This window comes from Rhinolophus hipposideros, assembly GCF_964194185.1.
Source record: "Rhinolophus hipposideros genome assembly, chromosome: 6".
NCBI classification, from domain to species: Eukaryota; Metazoa; Chordata; class Mammalia; order Chiroptera; family Rhinolophidae; genus Rhinolophus; species Rhinolophus hipposideros.
In genome coordinates this window covers 61,594,562-61,616,438 of record NC_138052.1, presented here as the reverse complement: position 1 = coordinate 61,616,438, position 21,877 = coordinate 61,594,562, and the positions used below count along the sequence as shown (strand labels likewise).

The 21,877-nt window shown below is 35.2% G+C and overlaps 1 protein-coding gene across 1 annotated transcript in view; it reads left to right on the top strand.

Moving 5' to 3' along the window:
* The window catches only part of COL5A2 (collagen type V alpha 2 chain), a 138,345-nt gene extending 129,466 nt beyond the window's left edge, over window positions 1-8,879 (top strand). The window contains exons 49-53 of the mRNA XM_081050718.1: window positions 23-130; window positions 2,210-2,501; window positions 3,989-4,176; window positions 5,975-6,214; window positions 6,894-8,879. Of these exons, the coding sequence (XP_080906844.1) occupies window positions 23-130; window positions 2,210-2,501; window positions 3,989-4,176; window positions 5,975-6,214; window positions 6,894-7,040 (975 nt within the window). The 3' untranslated portion in view covers window positions 7,041-8,879. The remainder of the gene's footprint in view (window positions 1-22; window positions 131-2,209; window positions 2,502-3,988; window positions 4,177-5,974; window positions 6,215-6,893) is intronic.
* The last annotated feature ends 12,998 nt before the right edge of the window (window positions 8,880-21,877 follow it).

Sequence of the window (21,877 nt, the reverse complement as noted above, 5' to 3'; positions counted from 1 at the left end):
ATATAGTTTTTGTTTCTTGTAGGGTCCTCCAGGCCCAGTTGGTCCTTCAGGTAAAGAAGGAAATGCTGGTCCCCTTGGGCCTATTGGGCCTCCTGGTGTGCGGGGCAGTGTTGGAGAAGCAGGACCTGAGGTAAAAATCACAGGGATTTGCATGCAGATTAACTCTGTTGGTTCTCATAACTTGGATTCTTTCCAAGGAATATCTGTGTAGCATGACAGACAAGAAATTGAAGGAACTCTGAAAATAAACCTGAAAGTCATGCAAGAGCTTGTCTATATAAGTAACTATTTCCTATATTGTAATACAGATTATTCAAAATATATAAAATCAGAGTCCAAGCTACCTTGGCCTTGATTTCATGGGATACCAATGAGGGCAAATAGCAATTTATGATTGTATTTATAATGCAACTTAAGAAAATATTGCTTTGCTTTAAATCGCAGTATACTAAAGGTGAGGTTTGATAAATGTAGTCATTTGTGAAAATCCTGGAAAGAGTATAAAATTAAAGTTTTTCTCTTTTGAAAATGACATTCAGAAAGGATTTCAATTAAAGATTTTCATGAAAAATTCCAATTGTATCTATTTGAGGATTATGTAAAGCTATAAATTGTATTAGACTCTGGCTTCTCAGGTCTTTGGGAAAAATCCTCATATATCTGCCATGTACATGTGTGCATGTGTGTATGAGTTTATGCTTCTCTCTCTGGCGTTTCTTCCTCTTTGATCTTATTTACCTTTCCCTCTTTATTTTGTCTCTGCCTCTTACAGGCAATACTCTTAAACCAAATATTTATTATGGATCAAATAACTTCACATTTCCTATGGTCAAGAGGAATATTTCCTATTTATTTATTTCTCTGTGAATGAAAACAACTATAAAATTATAATTCTTCTAATGTACGTGGCTCTTGATTGACTGTTTTGTGGTTCAGTGGTCCATGACAGAAAAAATATCCTCTTCCCCTGAGATTAGTATAAAGTAGTACATGTAATCATTATATAACCTTAAAAAATAAAACAGATTTAACAGTCTCTAGAGGGTGAGGACATTTTGGCTCTCAACATTGAAGCAACTTGTCCAGAGCCAAGTGGCAGAGCCAGTGTTAGAACTGCAGCTTCTGATGGCTAGAGCTGTACTCCCCACGTGCGATGTGGACCACATATATCCTCACATTGTCGGCTGATTCTCTCAAGTTGCTGAGCTCTTCCTTTGGAAACGTAGAAGGAAATTAATAATGAGGATCCACTTGCTAGCTGCTGCCACTTTATGTGCTTATCTCCCTTTTACTTTAAGAATTCTTTTTTGGCAAAAAAGTAAGAGAGCTCTTTATTTTTGTTACTTAGAAGACTACAGAGAATGTTCTTCAATTTTGTTTAACACAGAGAATTTTGATCTATACACTAATTCATACACATCAAAAGACTTCCTGTGCTTTCCTCCTTATTTGGAAATAGGGGGAAATTGTCTTATGGGTGTTTCTTGTGTGTACCATGTTTCTCCGAAAATAAGACCTAGCCAGACCATCAACTCTAATGCGTCTTTTGGAGCAAAAATTAATATAAGACCCAGTCTTATTTTACTATAAGACCAGGATAATATAATATAATATAGTATAATACCAGGTCTTATATTAATTTTTAATATAAGACAGGTCTTATATTAATTTTTGCTTCAAAAGATGTGTTAGAGCCGATTGTCCAGCTAGGTCTTATTTTCGGGGAAACGGTATTTCCTTGGTATTGATGTATAGTCTTATAGAACTAGTACCTACAACTCCTCTGTGTTTCCCCCTTCAGCCTCTGTCCATAAATCCTTTTAAAACATTTTAACTGTGCCTTGCCCAAAAACGTTTGCAAATTAATGTACATATGTACATATTTTTAACATAAAATATATTGCATCTTCAAGGTAAAAATCAGAGCAAATATTTTGTACTTTGATCTTTATGTGTCTCAGATGCTAACTTGCAAATATGTTGCCTGAAAAACAGTTCCGCTTCAATTCTTATCCTTGGAATGCTACAGGTTGGCAGGCCAGAACCATCTAGTTAAAAGAGGGCATGAGTCACAGATCTCTCAGTGCCATCAAATTGGGGTGTTGCATTATAACTCCCTACACACCAAGTCCTGTTGGTATCTTTTGTCCAATAGAAAATCAAAACCAAAAAAATGTGTTAACTGTGTTTCCAATTTTTAAAAACTTAGGGTCCTCCTGGTGAGCCTGGCCCCCCTGGCCCTCCGGGTCCCCCCGGACACCTCACAGCTGCTCTTGGAGATATCATGGGACACTATGATGAGAGCATGTCAGATCCACTTCCAGAGTTTACTGAAGACCAGGCGGCACCTGATGACAAAAACAAAACTGACCCCGGGGTCCATGCTACCCTGAAGTCACTCAGTAGTCAGATTGAAACCATGCGCAGCCCTGATGGCTCTAAAAAGCACCCGGCGCGGACTTGTGATGACTTAAAGCTTTGCCATTCTTCAAAGGAAAGCGGTGAGCAGACAGCTGCCCATTTAAGCAGCACCAATTGTTTTTAACTGTGTTTTTCTCAACTGCATTCCAAAAAGACTTAGTGACACAAGAGATAAAATGGTAAACGTGTCACAGTATTTGTGGTTTGGTGGAGGGGACAGTCAATGGCATGAGATAATAAGCACTATAAGAGAAGACATATCCTATTAATGATCCAGTTTCATGGTGGGAGTTTCATTTCCATCCAGAAGTCTTGAAATATTAGTGATTTTGTGGTGATATAATGTAGAAAATACTTGCTTAAGCAAGGATATGCTAACATATATGATTGGATCATCAAGAGTGGAATAAAGTTTGTTATAGTTCCCAAATTTATTTGAATATAGAATAACTTTCATGTAGTTTAATGTTGTACAAATATCACTTTGGGAATCTCTGCTGGCAGGATTATGTTATAGTGCTGTTCTAAAGTATTTTGGAATTAAATTGTCTTTTTGTCCTAGACCATGCTTAACATCTGCATTATTCTATCATTTTGATTAATAACACCTGGAGAAGAGGGATTCTAGGCCATAGGAATGAGCTATGAAATGCTTAAGAGCTTCAATTAACTTTGAAATGACATTGACAGAAATAGTTAAAAATATCTTTGAAGGCCAGGCAATTTGATTCTCAACTCTATGCATCCCACCACTGGGCCTTCATTTCTTTTAAAATGCAGTGTTTCATATATATATATGTATATATATATATATATATATACATACACATATATATATACATATATATATACATATATGTGTGTGTGTGTATATATACATATGCAATGTATGAAACACACATGTATGTATAATATATATATGTATGTATAATATACATATATGCACAGATACATATACATAGATAGATATATGTGCCAATATATATTTGTTTGTGTATTCATTTGACTTTATGTCCAGCACCATGTACTAACTTGGTATGGCCTGGTTCAAGAATCTCTTATACGTAAGATCAATTTTCAATATGGCCAGTGAGATAATTCATAGCCTTCTAATTGTAGTTCCACTCATATACTTACTTTATTCATAGTTTTGACAATACATGATTTATTACATTGCAATTATAATTTGCTTTAAAATATTGGCTTTAAAAATTTAAAAAGAACACATCTATTTTGGCAAAACCACTTAATCACTGTGGATGATCTCTTTTTGCTATAGTTTTCTCAACTGTAAACTGGAGATAATGACACTTCCTTAATATACATGTTTTGAGACTTAAGTACATGGTGGCATGTGCTACGGTGCTTGGCATGTAGAAAGGACCCAAATGCATAACAGTTACTTTTCCTTTTCTGCAGAATACTTCCTTAACTGCGATACTCTCCCCTTAAAAGAGTCCTTAAACCATTAGTTCATGTTTTCAAATCCTCTGTTAATTAATTTAGAGTCTCATCATCATGTTTGAAATTCACCTTGTTTAGCAAATATTTTTATTTTGGAAAATAGGTGAGTACTGGATTGATCCTAACCAGGGATCTGCTGAAGATGCAATCAAAGTTTACTGCAACATGGAAACAGGAGAAACATGTATTTCAGCAAACCCATCCAGTATACCACGTAAAACCTGGTGGGCCAGCAAATCGCCCGACCATAAACCTGTTTGGTATGGTCTTGATATGAATAGAGGCTCTCAGGTAACTGAATATGCTCACTTAACATTGTACTTTTTGCTTTTCATTATTTATTATATTTTAGTATTTATTTAGGACTATGCTATTATTTTTTGACCAGGTTTATTTTCCCATGTTTATTTTAAAGTCATATGTTCTCATTAGTTGCAATATCATTGCGTAAACAAAGTTTTACTATGAATTAAATTAACATAAATTTTGAATGATAATTTTTCCATTGATGGAATCTGGAAAAGTAATTATTTTTAATATTAGTACCTTTCCTGCATGTCACACCGACTGTGGATTATATCTGAAGGGATCTCGCCTCAGTTGAAAGACAGAAATGGTATTTAGAGTCAGGAGAACTAGGTGACTTGTGTCTGGATCTCTTACTGACTTTAGGACCTTAGGAAGTCACTTCACATTTCGGAGCCTGTTTTTTCATTTTAAAGTGAAGGTGATAATATTTATCTCACAGTCTCTGTGTGAATATAAAGTGGTTACTATTGTATCTAGTACATGGTAAGTTATAAATAAATATTAGATACTTACTAAAATAGTATTTGTATAATTGAATCACTTTGTAAACTTTATAGTATTATTTAAACTTAATGCATCTTTATAATTACATGAGTTCTATTAATACTTTTCTGAATCCAGTCTCTTCTATGTTTCCTTTTTTTTCTTTTTAAAAATTTTTTATTGGGGAATATTTGAGAACAGTGTGTTTCTCCAGGGCCCATCAGCTCCAAGTCGTTGTCCCTCAGTCTAGTTGTGGAGGGCGCAGCTCAGCTGCAAGTCCAGTTGCCGTTTGTTTTCAATCTTTAGTTGCAGGGGATGCTGCCCACCATCCCATGGGGACTTGAAACCACAACCTTGTTGTTGAGAGCTTGTGCTCTAACCAACTGAGCCGTCTAGCGGCCCTATGTTTTTTTTACAGTCCATTATTTAGGTTCTCAACCAGCCTTGCAACTTCCTATTTCAATATTGAGTATTTGATTCTGGATCTCTTTATGGCAGTCTAACTGAAATTTTCCTCTCGCCTGTGCTCCTGATCTTTCCTCAGAACTCATGTACATAATAAATATGATGTAAGGATATTATTGGTATGTGCAAGACATATTAGAATTTACCATTATTTAATGAGCAGAGAATTTATAAATTTAAATATACCCACTTGAAATGTAATTTAGTTAATACAATATTATGTAAAAAGCTACAAAGGAGAATTGAGAATAAAGCTCAGAATAGAAGATGAGTAGGAAAGAGCCTCTAGGAAATTATTTTTGATCATTTTTGTTAGCTAATGAAAACCATATAATTCATATTTCCTACAAGTATATAACAGTTGGGTTAAAAACTATTTTATACAAATAGTTAAGTTATAATTCTTATTATAATTAGCAATAAAAACAATGAGTTATTTTTGATACATGATTAAATATCCAAGCAAGGGCTCAAGTTTATAACTTCTAAAAAGTAATATTCAAGATTTTTTTAAAGAAATGAAGAAGCAGATTTAAAATTACTTAAAATTCCTCTGGTGAGTTGTGATTATCAATGGTTTCTTCACCTTTTGTTTGGGGTAGTAAGGACAGAGGTTTTTATTTGTGAATATTCAAAAAAAAATGTTAAGATATTTCTGTATGTATAGGTAGAATATCTTGTTATAGGAAAGAATAAAAGTCTCCAAAATTGATTTGTCTGAAATCAACACACACACACACACACACACACACACACACACACACACACACACACACACCACTTTGAAACCCTTCAGTTTTGTGTATAACAAAGACTCTTTCTGTTTTTTCAGTTTGCTTATGGAGACCACCAGTCACCTAATGCAGCCATTACTCAAATGACCTTCTTGCGCCTTTTATCAAAAGAAGCCTCCCAGAACATTACTTACATCTGTAAAAATAGTGTAGGATACATGGACGATCAAGCTAAGAACCTCAAGAAAGCTGTGGTTCTCAAAGGGTCAAATGACTTAGAAATCAAAGCAGAGGGAAATGTTAGATTCAGATACATAGTTCTTCAAGACACTTGCTCTGTAAGTACTTTTGATCATATTGATTTAACTAAAGAAAAAAAAATTGTTAAAAATACTGTTATGGTAATAGAGGTGGGGGCCATTTTACCCTGTATTTAGCCACTACAATTCGTCCATAGTTGTTCTTCAGGGTAAACTTGAATGTGTGTTAGTATATGAAGCAAGGTAGAGGTTTTAATACAATCAATAAAGAAAGGACTGGATCTTTGGGATACAATCCAGCTCTTCTGCAAATTCACTTTGGCTCTCCTGCAAGTTAATTAATTTATTTAATCTCAGTTTCATGCTTGAAGTTCCTTGATTCTAAAATGTATAGTCAGTCTGAGATACCTTATATTTTTCATTGATTTGTATGTCTCTCACGTGAATATCTACATATAAAAAGAAAATATTTAATGATAAATTATAGTTTCATTTGAGAAAAGCAAAAAGGCTTTCATAATTTATGTTGTGAGTGCCCATCTGGGAAGTTGCAAAAGAGCAAAGGGCATTTCTTCAATTTACAGCTGGAAAGAAATGCCTGCCAGTCTTGCTAGGACCTCACTTTGTTAGCTGTGCTCTTATGTGGTGCTCTAAAAATTACTGCTTTCACGTCATAAAAATTGACTTGGACCTTGCTGTCTAACATCTTTGGAATAATTTGTATATAGTATTAACCCATTGCACAATTTAATTCCAGAAACGAAACGGAAATGTAGGCAAGACCATCTTTGAATATAGAACACAAAATGTGGCACGCTTGCCCATCATAGATCTTGCCCCTGTGGATGTTGGCAGTACAGACCAAGAATTTGGCATCGAGATTGGTCCAGTTTGTTTTGTGTAAAGCAAGCCAAGATACATCGACAATGAGCAACACCCTCACCATCAATGACCACCACAATTCACAAGAACTTTGACTGTTTGAAGCTGATCCTGAGACTCTTGAAGTAATGGCTGATTCTGAATCAGCATTGTATATATGGTCTTAAGTGCCTGGCCTCCTTATCCTTCATAATATTTATTTTACTTACAATCCTCAAGTTTCAATTGATTTAAAATATTTTTCAGTACAGCAGTTTAGGTTTAAGATAATGACCAATGACAATGACCACCTTTAAAAAAGTAAACTGATTGAATAAATGAATTTTCGTTTTCTTCAATTTATTTCAACGTAATGACAAAGTTGCTGAGTATTGATGAGAAAATTTTTCTTCCTGGCAGGTAGCTTAAAGAGTGGGGTATATAAATCCACACCACATGTTTATTTCACTTGGCTGCAATTTGAAAAATAGAAAGTAGTGCCCTTTTGTCACTTCTCGTTCCCAGATTATAAATTAAAAATGAAATCAAAATGTTTATCTTTGTGATTGAAACCCTCATGCATGTCTTGATATTGTATAAGTATCATAGTGACTCTTTAAAGAGAATCTTGAAAAAAAATAATTTCTCACTGTCTTAAATGGAATTCTAAATAATATATATTCAATGGAATTTCTTGAAAACAAAGCGATGTTAGATTTTATAAAGGGTGGTAAGTTTAGACTTTTTTCTCATTGAAATTTAAAGGTGCCTTTCCCTCTTGACTCAGTTGATCAATATAGATAGAAGTTACATGATTATACCATTGAATACATTTGCACTTTCTTGATTAAGAAGACATTAAATGCAAAAATTTTACACATACAACTTTATAAACATATGTCCAGGACCCAAAGTTGAGAGTCTTCCACATACACAATCTCATCATCCTGAAGCCTATAATGAAGAAAAAGATTTAGGAACTCAGAGTTGTGGAACTGACTCTTATCAAACATGATGATTAGAAATAGGACATTTGGCCTCTCATAGGAAACATGACCCAACATTTCTTAGCATGAGCTACCTCATCTCGAGAAGCTGGGATGGACTTACTATACTTGTTTATATTTTAGATACTAAAAGGTGCTATGCTTTTGTTATTATTCCAAGACTGGAGATAGGCAGGGCTAAAATGTATTATTATTTTTCCTTTAATGATGGTGCTAAAATTCCTTCTTTAAAATTCTTTAAAAATAAAGATGATTTCATCAATACCATTTGTGAAAGCATAACTGTTAGAGTTGCCCGTTTCTGCAAGAAGGAGCATTGTTCCAGTGGGTTTTTCACTGTTCATCTGTCATACTGTATCTGGAATGTTTTGTAATAGCTGCACGTTTCTTAGATCAGAACATGTAGGGCTCCTTGTGTCTCAAGGTTTTTGGTTTTTTTGCCTTAATTGCATTTGTTGGCTCCATTTTTATTTTTTCTTTAAAAATAAATAGCTGGGACCATCCCAAAGGACAAGCCATGCATACAACTTTAGTCATGTATCTCTGCAAAGCATCGAATTAAATGCACGCTTTTGTCATGTCAATGGCTTTTGTTTTGTGGAATTCCTTTGAACATATTAGATCTGTTTTATTTCCAATAGTGAAAAGTAAGGTGTTGTGGTATCTTTTTGTTCTCCATTTGTTTAAAAGATAAAACAACAACTATCTTCTATCGTTTATATACTGGTTTATATATAAAAACCAACTTGCAACATCACTCATGAAGGTAACATGACACTAATTATCACTGTCTATGCTCTTAAAAAACTCAGGGTAGTATTATTGATTAAAAGAGAAAAACAACAGTTTTTCATGGTTGAATAAATTGCGATGATAAAACCTGTCTCATAATGTATCACATAAGAATTTAGCTTAAATGTTTTCAAAGTTTTATTTCAATATTTATTTAACAACCTTATTTTCCCACAAATTGGTTATTATTTGAGCTCTACATCTTGAATTTCAATATTTATATACCTAAAGACATTTGTGAGTTTTGTTTGTATTAAAACTTTCTTTAAGTCCAACCTAAATAGGTTGTATGAATTCAGGTAGGTGAGCCAGAAATATGTGGTGAGTCTCTTAAGTAAAAAACACTAATAATCTCTAACTATAGAAATATTAGTTCTTATTGGAGCTCCAGAATGTTATAAATAAAAGCCTGCCTCAGACAATTTCAAAAGCCCTTAAATTTCTTGCCTGAGTTCTAGATCTACAGGCCCCTTTAGACTAGTGGACATTCTTCACCTCAATGTCCAACAGACACCTCAAACTCCACATGATCGAAAGTGAAATAATCTACATCTGGGGAGGATGGTGACATGCATTTATTACTAATTTATTTAAAAATTCAAATGAAAATTTCTCGAATTAACAGAAAAGAAGAAAAATGGCAAAGAAAGCACAAACAATCCTGGAAAAGTCCCAAATTCATAACACAAAATCTGGCAAATTTCAGCCAGATTCAATATAATTTATTCTAAATTGAAAAGAGAGTCAAGGAATTTATAGACAATATCCCATCTCAAGAGAATGGTGTTATGTGGCAGAAAGCAAGTGCAAAATTATCTGGGGGCAAAAAATGATTGGAACTCCGCACTGACAGTCCCTATCCCAGCATGAATAAATAGCATCTCATGATAATTTTTTTCTTTGAAAAATTATGAATTATGAATTATGAATTATGAAGATTTCGAGAGAAAGTAAGAAGAATCTCTTAACAGCTACTTTTGGGGCTGAGGCCCAATGGGAACAAACAAGGACAATGATGCTTCAATAAAACCCGAAAGCCTATGGAGCATGGGGCAGGCTGGTAAGTTGATTTGTATTATTTTTTTTTTAATCAAAATGACTAGCTTACCCAAGAGCAGCTTTTCTTCTCAGCCTCCTTATCAATGCATCATTTATTCAATATTTAAGTGTCAGCATTTCCCAGAAATCAGTCTTTTTCTCTTTACCTTCTCACTCTTTTCACACTCAATAGTTTCTCATCCTTGGCTCATATCCATGCCCACAGCTTTAATTCCTATCTGTATGTCAATAGCTCCAAGCATACCTGCAGCCCAAATCTCTCCTTGGAGCTCAAGAAATGCATATACAAATGTTTATCTCAACATCTTCATTGGGTTGCTGAGGTACTTGTAGCTTAGTATGTTAAAAAAAAATTCTGATGTTTCTCTCTCAAATCTGATATATGTTCTGTGTTCCCTCGCTCAGGCAATAGCCTCATCATCTATCCATTCAGGCAGGCCAGAAACCTGAGAGTCATTTTTGTCACTTCTCTTTCCCTTATCACACCAGTCCTGGCCTTGCTAAGTAGTTCCAGTTTTGCCTCCTAAGTGTTCATTAAAGCCATACTCTTCTTCCCATCTCCACTACCACTATCCTAGTGCATATTATCATTATTTATCACCCGGGCTCCTTCAATAGCCTTCTAACAGGCTTTCAGACATCCATTCTTCCTCGCTTCTGATCCATTCTTCCCAAGAGAGCCAGAGCAGTCAATTTGAAATATAAATCTGAATATGTCACCTCACTTCCCTACCCAACACAAGACACACGCACACACACAAACACACACACACGCACACACACACACACACACACACTCACACACCTTTAAAAGCTTCAGTAGTATATTCTGGGATATAGACAAAAATCCTTAAGTTCTGGCAGGACCTGACCCCTGCTTACTTCTCATGCTTAATTTTCCCACAATGACCCTTACTCTCCGCTCCACATACAATACACTTCTGTCCGTTTCCTAAAAACCAGATTTCCTATCCTGTCAAAGGCCATTTGTGTATGTATTCTTTTTGCCCAATTTACTTGTACTTATCGGTTAGAGCTCTGCTCAATGCTACATCTCAAAAAATCCTTCTTAGACTCCTCACCCTTCACTACCACCAAGGTTAATGTCCCCTCTTACAATTTTTTTTGGCACCCTGTACTTTTTTTTTCTCATAAATTATGATGCTTTATATAGTTGTGTGATTATTTGATTAGTGTCAGTATTCTTTATCAATTATATTTGTTACAAAGGCAGAGGCTGTTTATGGATACAACATACTGCTTGGTATTTGTGTTTGTTCAAAATACATTTATTAAGTGAATGATGAGAGATTATATACTATATAACTGGAACAGTATGTTTAGAGAGTATTTATACTTGATTTATGTACTAGTATGAAGCATGTATCATTATTACTATTGTATTATTATTACTGTTTCTGTTTGTATTATGGATAGAAAACATAGCAGATGATTCTATCCACAATGACAATAGCAATATACAACACTAAGGACTACACATGACAAGAAATTTGTAGAACTTGATTGAAAAAAACTGTCAACACAACTGAGATATGTAAAATAAGATTAAAAATGGGAATAAATATGCCTATTTTCACACAGAGAAGCTCAATATTTAAAACATAATAATTCTTTATCCTAAATTAAAACATAAATACAATTCCACTCAAAATCCGTATAGGATTTTAAAAACATGGAACAGGACAAAATAACTCAAAAGCTCATTGGAATAAAAATATGCAAGAAAAGTGATAAAAGAATCCCCCACAAAATAAAAAATGATGAGTCTTGAAGATGGATCACTAGATATAGCCCTACTAGATATAAAAAAATCAAAAGCTACTGGCCATGGTGAAAGAAGAGTATTTAGAAATGGATCCATGTATCTATATTAGAATTTAACATATAATTAAATTTTCATTTATTCAGTAAATTATGTTACAGAAACCAATAGACATTTATCATTTTAAAGCATATTTTCTCTTAATCCTTATACCAAAAAAATTCCCAAATAGACTGAGTATTTCAATGAAAAAACTCTAAATATACTAGCATAAATTATTTTGAGGGGGAGAGAGGACTTTATAATAATTTCACATTCACAAATTATTTTGAGTAGTTTAATAATCTTGGAATGGGAATGAAAACAAACATGTAAATAATAAAGTAAAATGTTGGAAGATCAGATTCTAAAATACATTTTAAATTTATATTATAAAACTCATAATAAGCATGCTTACAAGCATGCTCAACTGGGAAAAAGTTTGTAATAAATATGACAGAAAATGTTTAATATACTTTATCTGCAAAAATACTTTAGGAACCAGTAAGAAAAAAAATAAAAATATGCAAAATTCTATATATATAACTCACAAAAGCCATAATATAAAAGCCAATAAACACGTGGAAGATATTTAATATCATTAGAAATAAAAAATGCAACAGAAACAATAAGATGTTAAATTCTACCAGAATTTGACAAATATTAAAATGTCCAATTGAATTAAGTTGAAAATAAAATACAGGAACACACTCACATATACTGTTTTTCCTACTGGTTATAAAAGTATAGTTAAAGTTATTTCCTCAAATTAGTTTATTCAGAGTTCCTGTAAATGTGAGAAGGTAGTGTGGCCAGATGTGAGCTGGGGATAGGGGAAAGAGCAGGATACACATGAACATCAATTTTATTGTCTGACAAGTAACTTAAATATCATTTGTAAAAGCTATAAAAAACAATAAACAAATACAGTAAAGTTGCAGGATACAAAATCAACGTACAAACATCTAATGAGTTCCTATATATTAACAATGAAATTTCAGAAAAAGAAATGAAAAAAAATTCCTTTTGCAGTTGCAACAAAAAGAGTGAAATACCTAAGAATAAATATATATAACAAAGGATATAAAGCACCTATACACTGAAAACTATGACATTATTAAAAGAAATTTTAAAAGACACAAAGAAATGGAAAGATATTCCATGGTCATGGATTGGAAGAATCAATATAGTTAAAATGGCCATGTTACCCAAAGCAATATACAGATTTAAAGCAATCCCCATCAAAATCCCAATGGCATTTTTTGAAGAAATAGAAAAAAAAAATCATCCAATTCATATGGAATCACAAGACAACGAGTAGCCAAAGCAATCCTAAAGAAAACAATGGCCAAAGGTGTCACACTCCCTGACTTCAAATTATACTACAGGGCTACAGTAATCAAAACAGCATTGGCAGAAAAACAGACACACAGACCAATGGAACAGAATTGAGAACCCAGAAATAAAACCACATATATGTGGGCAAATAATTTTTCACAAAGGAGCAAAAACATACATTGGAGAGAAAAAAAAAGCTTCTTCAATAAATTGGGGTTGGAAAAATTGGAAAGCCATGTGCAAAAGAATGAAATTAGACTGTTATCTGTTACCATACACCAAAATTAACTCAAAATGGATCAAAGACCTAAATATATAAGGTCTGACAATTATGTTTGCGAACTCATCCCAGAAAAAGAGCTACGTATCTAATTGCTGAATATCACTATGGTCACCTTCGAAGTACTCCCCTTGGGAAGCTATGCACCAATGCCAGCATCTAGTCCACCCTTCAAAGCAATTTTGGAACTGTTTTTCTGGAATAGCCATCAGAAATGCATCCTCTTGATGTCCTAATGTCATCAAAATGTCTTCCTTTCAATATTGCCTTTATGTTTGGGTAAAGAAAGAAGTCATTAGGGCCAGAAAACTGAGTAGGAAGGGTGTTCCAATACAGTTATTTGTTTACTGGCTAAACTCCCTCTCAGTGTCCTGTGATGCTTGTTGATTTGTTGGCGAAAACTTCAGATTGTTTTCGTTTTTAACTTTTTTATGCAGCCTTTTCAGCACTTCCAAACAGTAAACCTGGTTAACTGTTTGTCCAGCTGGTACAAATTCATAATGAATAATTCCTCTGATAGCAAAACAAAGTTAGCCACATCGTTTTGACTCTTGATTTGGACTGACAGAACTTTTTTGGTCATGGAGAATTGGCTGACTTCCATTGTGCACTTTGATGCTTTGTTTCAGGGTTGTATTGGTGGGCCCATGTTTCATCACCAGTGATAACAAAGCCCAAAACATTGTCTTTCCTCTCCAAAAGGTCTTGATAAACTTTGACTCTCCTTTGCTTTTGTTCATTGATGAGCTCCTTTGGGATCATTTTTGCACACACCTTTCTCATGCCAAGTTTGTCAGTTAAGATTTTCCTAACTATTTCTCTATCAATGTTTACTTGGTCTGCTATGCTTCCCACAGTCAGCCAACAATTTTGATGCACAATTCGACACATTTTTGCAATGTTTTCATCAGTTCTGCTTGTTACTGGCAGCCCTGGCCTCTCTTTATCAGTGACACATTCTCTCCCCTCAGAAAAACGTTTAATCCATGTGTGCACTGCCGTTTTCTTCATGGCATTATCCCCATAAACTGGTATTGACATGTCCCTGATTTCACTTCTACTCTTGCCCAGTTTAACAAGAAATTGAATGTTTGTTCATTGTTCGAATTGCAGCTCAGACATTCTCGTGATGGCACACAAAAACACGCAACAATAATAATGAATGCCACTCAGCAAGACACTGCCACACATGGGCATGAACAAAGTTGTGAAACACTGATATCCAAGCTTATGAAACTGTACCAAGCTGTTTGTAAAGTGCTGCCAATGTAAACGCATGGTGACAATTTCGTGAACTTATTTGTCACACTCGTGCCTTACGTGCAGCTCAATCACTTTAAACCAAATCTAAGCTATCCCAAATATCAATAGAACTTTTACTGCAAAATGTTATGTTTGTAGCAAGTAAGCCTTGTGCTGGATTTGCATATTAGAAAGATCACTTTGGCAGCAATACTCAGAGAATTTTTAACATGAATGAAACCAAAAACAGAGAGATTTTTAGAACAATGTCAGAAAAAAAGAAACAGGGAATAAGTTAAGGCCACTGAGGACAGAGAAAGAGAGATGGATTTTGGAGATATTTCAGAAATAGAATCAATAGAATCTGATAAGAGTGAGGGGTGAGGCAGCAAGATATATAGGATTATTCTCAAGTTTCTGGCTTGGGTAGCTGGATGGAAGATGATGGCGCTTATTAAGATGAAGAATTGAGAAAAGGACAGGTGAGGAAGTATGTGACATACCAGTGGAACATCCATCTGGAAATAGGTTGGGGCTATACCTAAAGGTATGCAAGCTATCACATCAAGGATTTAGAGCTTAGGGTGGGAATGGGATCACTCAACAAAGGTGCAAAAGGGGAGCAGTGAGTTAGGACCGATCACTGGGGAACACTGGTATTTAAGAGGAAAAGACAGAAAGAGGAAAATTCTATTCCTATAACTAGGAATAGTATTTCTTAGTTATAGAATCTTGGATTTTGCTTGTTAAAGGCAAAGATAAACTTTGGAAAAGAGAGCTTGAAGCCACGTCTGATGCTGTAATTCAATTTTTACACTTTCATGACTAAACTCAAGAAGACTAATAGAAAAAAGATGAAAATTCCAGTTGAAAATCAATCTAGGCAAAGACACCAGGGAGACTGTTATAATAGAGAACTCTAAAGGTAAAATTGTACTAATTTAGCATAATCCTATATAATTTACAATTCTGTGCTGGATTTTATTTTGAGGCCATCAACAAACACCTCCAATGAATTTAATTCACAATCATGCTTTACCATAAGACTATTTCACAAGTAAATCAAAACAAAAACCCAAAGATCGCATTTTTTAAATTGTGTTTATAAAATTCAACACAATTTAAGGTATGCATAACAAAAGTTTATGCATCTAAGCAATTATGATTAAATGCCAAAAATATTATAAGTAATTGATCTGTGCATATGTTTTTTTTTTAATGTGATTCAAATGGTAATAAATAGAGGAAGATAGAACTGCAACATTAATGTGAATAATTTTCCCAGCAGTTGACACTCTTATGAGGTAGATCTTATAACAAAAGGCAGCTGGAAATATGGAATGATCACAATCATTAACCACTTTAATGAGAAAAATGAAACAGCAATTGAAGACATCTGTAGTCAAAATGTAAGCCCTAGGATTCAGATAGGAAGCACAGTCCAAGTTCCTCCCTGAGTCATCTGACATGTTTTTGTGCATAACACTGTGCTCTGTGGGTTCTTACCGGCAGTGTCTGCCTTCATTCTTTCAAATCTGTTCTCTTGATGACTCCACTGAAGACAGTCTCCAGGTGGCTTAAATTCAAGACAAACTGAAAATCAGACCCAAATCATTTTTATCAATGATACCTTCCTTCTGTTCAGTTTCCTCTTGTGCTGATAGCCCTTGAATTAATCACAACCCTAGCCCTCAAAACGAAATCCTCCTTTTCTTAAACCACTAAAAACAACAGGATGCCAAATCGGACTCTCAGTAATGCTTCCTTCACAGTCTGCTTCCCACCGCATACACATCATGTTGTCCTTTTCCCCTTTGCTTTGGAAACTGTGCTCCCTAATGATTTCATCTGGAGCTAGATGATTTCATCAACCATCTGTGTAAGAATAATTTCCAAATCTACTTTAGTAGATTTGACCTAGTATTCTCCAATCAGTCACACATTGTATCATGTTCAACCACTCTTCCAAATAAATCACTGTCACGTTGAACTGCCACATAGAAAGCTGTGAGTAAGACTGGAGTTGTGTAACTTTCCACTGAGTCCTTCCTTACTAAAAAGAAACGTCTCATGTATGACTTTTGATGTCCTCCTTTTGCTGTCCCCATTTTCCCCTTAACATAATTTTCCCTAGCAAGTATGTCTACGCTCTGTGATGCTTTCTTTAGTCTAGTCTTGGGTGCGGGGGGGGGGGGGTGCTCTGATTCTTTGCCAAGGTTCTTTAGTGTTATTTGCTTCTTCCTTAAAATGTAGATCCATTCTACTTTCTTCCACAATAGGTATGTCTGTTGCCTGTAAATCTGATCCTGTCTCCCCACACTTTTCTTGAACTTGAGCTCTCCTCAAGCAACAGTATTCCAGTATTTAAAACCTTTATATGGCTCCATACTGAGAAGCAGATTTAAACTGACAAACAAACAAGCAAACAAAAACCCTGTCATCTTGCTATTCTAAGCTGTCTGTACCAGACTAGACTCCCAGCTTTATCTCTTACACCACCACAGGAAACCCTTGCTCCATCTGAAAATGGGCTAATCTAAATTGCCCAATATACCTCATAACTCTGTACCTCCTTCTTTACAGTATTTTCAGTGGGTTTCTTCTATTCTCTCTCTCCCTGAAAACATTCTATTGCTTAAAGTCTGCCTCAAATGTCACCCTACTAATATAGCCTTTCTTGAGAGCCTCCAAAGGGACATGACCGTTCCTTCCTTCTGCCTTTCTAGTACCTCATATCTCTCTACTACAACTTATTCATGTTAGTCTTGTGATGCTATATTATATATTTCATGGTAGCTCAATCTTCTTGAGCACTTGTTTTTGAGACGTGCATTGAATAAGTGCTCAATCATTTGCTGAGTTGAAATGAATGAATTTAGGTAGCCTGAATTCTTCATTGTCTCATGGACATGAAATAATCATTCCTGCGTCTATCTTTCCTCTTCTTTTGTTTCTTAGTCTGAAATGGCTTTCCTTTTTTCCGTTGTTTACCTAAATCTTACCCCTTCTTCACTGCGCAACTCAAGTTTTATTTTCTTAAAGAAGACTGTCTTGACAATATAATCATCACTAGCCCGTTCTTTTTCTCATCTATTATGTATATCTCTTACAGTGGACCCAGCACAAGTTAGCACTTAATTGTTCACCATCCTGAATGCTTTTGTACCATGTCCTATGGGTTGACCTTATCTATTCTAGAAAATACATTCCTTAAGAGTAGCAATCATGTGTTGTATTTCCCTATAGTGTTTAGCAGAGTGCTGAGCAAGGAGTCGAGCTTGTAGTAGATAATGTGTTGCTCCACACCTATTTTCTCTTCAAAGCCAAACCACTGACCTGTCAGCCCCCGGGAATGTCTGTTACTATGGACTCACAGTCATGCCCCTCATTGAGAATTGTCCTCTGTCACCAAGACTATCGTACTGAAGGTAACCCTCATTCCTCTCAGGATCTGACCCACAGGTGATTATAATAACAGTGGGGAGCCATCTCAGTTCTGGCACACTGTGAATTATAGTACTGTGTTTCCCCAAAAATAAGACCTACCTGGAAAATAAGCCCTCACATGATTTTTCAGGATGGCATCCCCTGAATATAAGCCCTAATGCATCTTTTGGAGCAAACCTTAATGTAAGTCCTGGTCTTATTTTTGGAGAAACATAGTAACTCTTAGGGGCCAGAGTTCCTTGTAGGATTACTTAAAACTTCAGTGTCAATTACATGTGGGTCAGCTTCTCTCTGTCCAAATCTGCCTTCCTGTATCTCCTGAGATGACTCCTCAATAAATCTACATGTAAGTCTTTATCTTAGAATCTTAGAATCTGTTTCCACAGAATCTAATCTAAGACAGATCTTAAATCTTCCTTTTTTTTTTATTCCCACCTATGTATTTATGGAATGTCTCATTTGTAGGATTGAAGCAAGCACAGCATTGTTTTCTCATCATCACTAAATTGGTGTGAAATATAATAATTCCCATTTATAAATTTTATGGAACACAGAGTCAGAATTCTGTTGATAGGAATCATGTCAGATGTGGTTTAAAAATGCCAAATAATTCTGTGCATTTAAGTAAAAACTCTCAGAAGTTTTAAAGGGGAAATATTTGTTTTTTAACAAGTTTTAAAGAGTTAAGAAGAAAAAGGAGGAGCAAAAAAAAACAGAGAAAATTTTGTTTAAAAATATTGGCCATGGGTGATTCTGTGTATGTATGTATGTATATATGTGTGTGTGTGTGTGTGTATATATATATATATATATATATATATATATATATGCGTGTATATATATACATATTTATATATATATTCTATAACATTGACATTGACTCAACAAGTGATTCTTTTAAATATTTCTGAAAACCTTTGGTGAGGCAAACTGGGGAACTTAGAGATTTGGGGAGAAATTTCATGTACGATCTCTCATATAGAATGTTTTCACCAATATTGTATCAAGCTCACTTAGTGAGTCATGACTCAGTGGAGAGTTATGTCTGAAAGGAAAATATTTTTCACAGTCTATGACTCACTTTTAAAAATAAGCACATTACAATAGAATGTAGACAAGTAAATTTTTAATATAAACTAGATAAAAGTAAGTTAACTTTGATGGGATTTCTAACTTTGAAGCCATTATTTTTTTAAAAAAATAGTTTCCTTTATACTTATCCTAATTATTAAAAAAATACAAAATATTTTTTATAGATAAAATGGTATAGTGCTAAATGAAGTAAGCAGCATACAAAATTGCATATGTAGTATTGTCAAAATTATGTCTGAATATACATTAAAAAACTTTAAGGAAATGTCCACTAATATGGGACAAATTTTCTTCTTACTTGTCTGCATTTTCCAAATATGCTATAATGACTATATAAGTTTCATCCTCAAGACTGGATAAATTTTATTTCAAACAAAGAAGTTAAATAATTTTTGTTCAAATGCCATTTTGTAGGTAAAAAGGGTTGTACTCAATTTTCTATCAAGAGAGAAAATAAAGTGATAATATGACTGTGAATTACATCACTATTTGGTATCTATGGGACATAGAAAGACTCGTACAACTTCATTTGTCCTCACTTTTTAAAATATGTAATTAGTGGTCTTGAAATACATCAACTCTAAGTTTACTTATCCTCTTAACATGCTATAATTCTGAAATTTAAACAAACACTTATTTCCACTTGGCATCTAGGTCACTGCATTTTCCTGGTTTCTTTTTATTCCTTCTCCATTTCCTTTGTTTCTTCATCCTCATATTTCCAACCTGTAAATATTGAAATATGCCAGAGTTCAGTCTTTATTCATTTTCTTCTTTTTTTCTACACTCAATTATTTGATGATCGCATCTATCTCCATGGATGTAAGAGCCATACACATGCTGAAACTCCTAAATGTATGAGTATTTCACCAACCTGGACCTCTCCTCTGACCTCTGGATTTATATCTACTCACTAGCTCAGCAAGTCTCTTAGATGATTGACAGTCATTCGATATGTAACATGCCCAGCCTGAAATCTCAAGTGCCTAAAATCTTTTATTTTGATAGTGTTCTCCATCTCAGCTGCTGGCAACTCTCTTCTTCCAGTTATTTGGGCCAGAAGCTTTGGATTCGTGCCTGACATCTCCCTTTCTCTTAGACCACAAATCCAATGTGTTAGCAATTCTTTTTGGTTCTGTATTCAAATATATCTACTTTCACTATTCATCACTTCCACTATTACGGTACCATCCTGGTGGAAGCTACCTTGATCCATGGCCTAGATTACTGTGATGGACTACCAACCATTCTCATAGATTCTGCTCCAACACACTATTATCTGAAAAGAGCAGCCACAGCAACACTAAAAAACTGTAAGCAAGTTAATGCCATTCATTTGCTCAGTGGCTTCTCACTTAGCACAAAGGTCAAATCTTCATAGTGGCCAAATAAAAGTAGGGTGTGCCCTCTACAGCTAAGATTGTGAACAACAACTCAACCTGGAGCTGGGCTGCCATGGGCCACCACGAGCTGCTGTGGGCTGCCGTGAGCGGCTGGTGGCCAGTGTGAGTGGCCGGCAGCCGGCGTGAGCTGCCGTGAGCCATCATGAGCGGCCGGCCAGCAGCCAGCGATCGACTGTCTCAGCCAGGTAGAGTGCAGTGCTCATAAAACCAACATGGGCCAGGGATCTGCGTCCTCCACAACTAGACTGAGAACAATGGCTTGACTCAGAGTTGGGGGTGGGGATGGGGCAAAGAAAAAAGTATAGTATAGTAAATACATATACCTGTAACATAATATTTGTTTATCATGTATTATGTACTGTACATAATTGTACTACATGACGTCTGACAATTAAATTCATGAATTCCTTTTAGAAAAAGTGCCACCTACCTCATTGCTGAATATCACTATGGCCACCTTCGAAGTACACCCCTTGGGAAGCTATGTGCCTATGCCAGCACCTAGTCCCCACTTCAAGGCAATTTTGGAACTCTTTTTTTTGGAATGGCTATCAGAGTTGTTGTCATATTACCCTTGATGTCCTGAATGTCATCAAAATATCTTCGTTTCAATATTTCTTTTCCCTTTGGGTAAAGAAAGAAGTCATTGGGGGCCAGGTCAGGTGAGTAGGGAGGGTGTTCCAATACAGTTATTTATTTACTGGCTAAAATTCCCTCATAGACAGTGTTGTGTGAGCTGGTTCATTGTTGTGATACAAGAGCCATGAATTGTTGGTAAAAAGTTCAGGTATCTAACTTTTTCACACAGCCTTTTCAGCACTTCCAAATAGTAAACTTGGTTAACTCTTTGCCCAGTTGGTACAAATTCATAATGAATAGTCTCTCTGATATCAAAAAAAGTTAGCAACATCGTTTTGACTCTTGGTTTGGACTGATGGAAGTTTTTGGTTGTGGAGAATTGGCTGATTTCCATTGTGCACTTCGATGCTTTGTTGCAGGGTCGTATTGGTACATCGATGTTTCATCACCAGTGATAACATGGCCCAAAGCATCATCTTGCCTCTCCAAAAGGTCTTGGCAAACTTTGACTCTCCTTTGTTCATCAGTGAGCTCCTTTGGTACCATTTTTGCACACACCTTTCTCATGCCAAGATTTTCAGTTACTAGTTTCCTGTTTCTCTATTGATGTTTACTTGGTCTGCTATTCTTCTCACAGTCAGTCGATGATTCTAACACACAATTAGATGAATTTTTGCAATGTTTGCATTAGTTCTGCTTGTTACTGGCCGCCCTGACCTCTCTTTATCGGTGACGCATTCTCTCCCCTCTGAAAAACATTTAATCCATGCATACAGTGTCATTTTCTTCATGGTGTTATCCCTATAAACTGAGACTAAC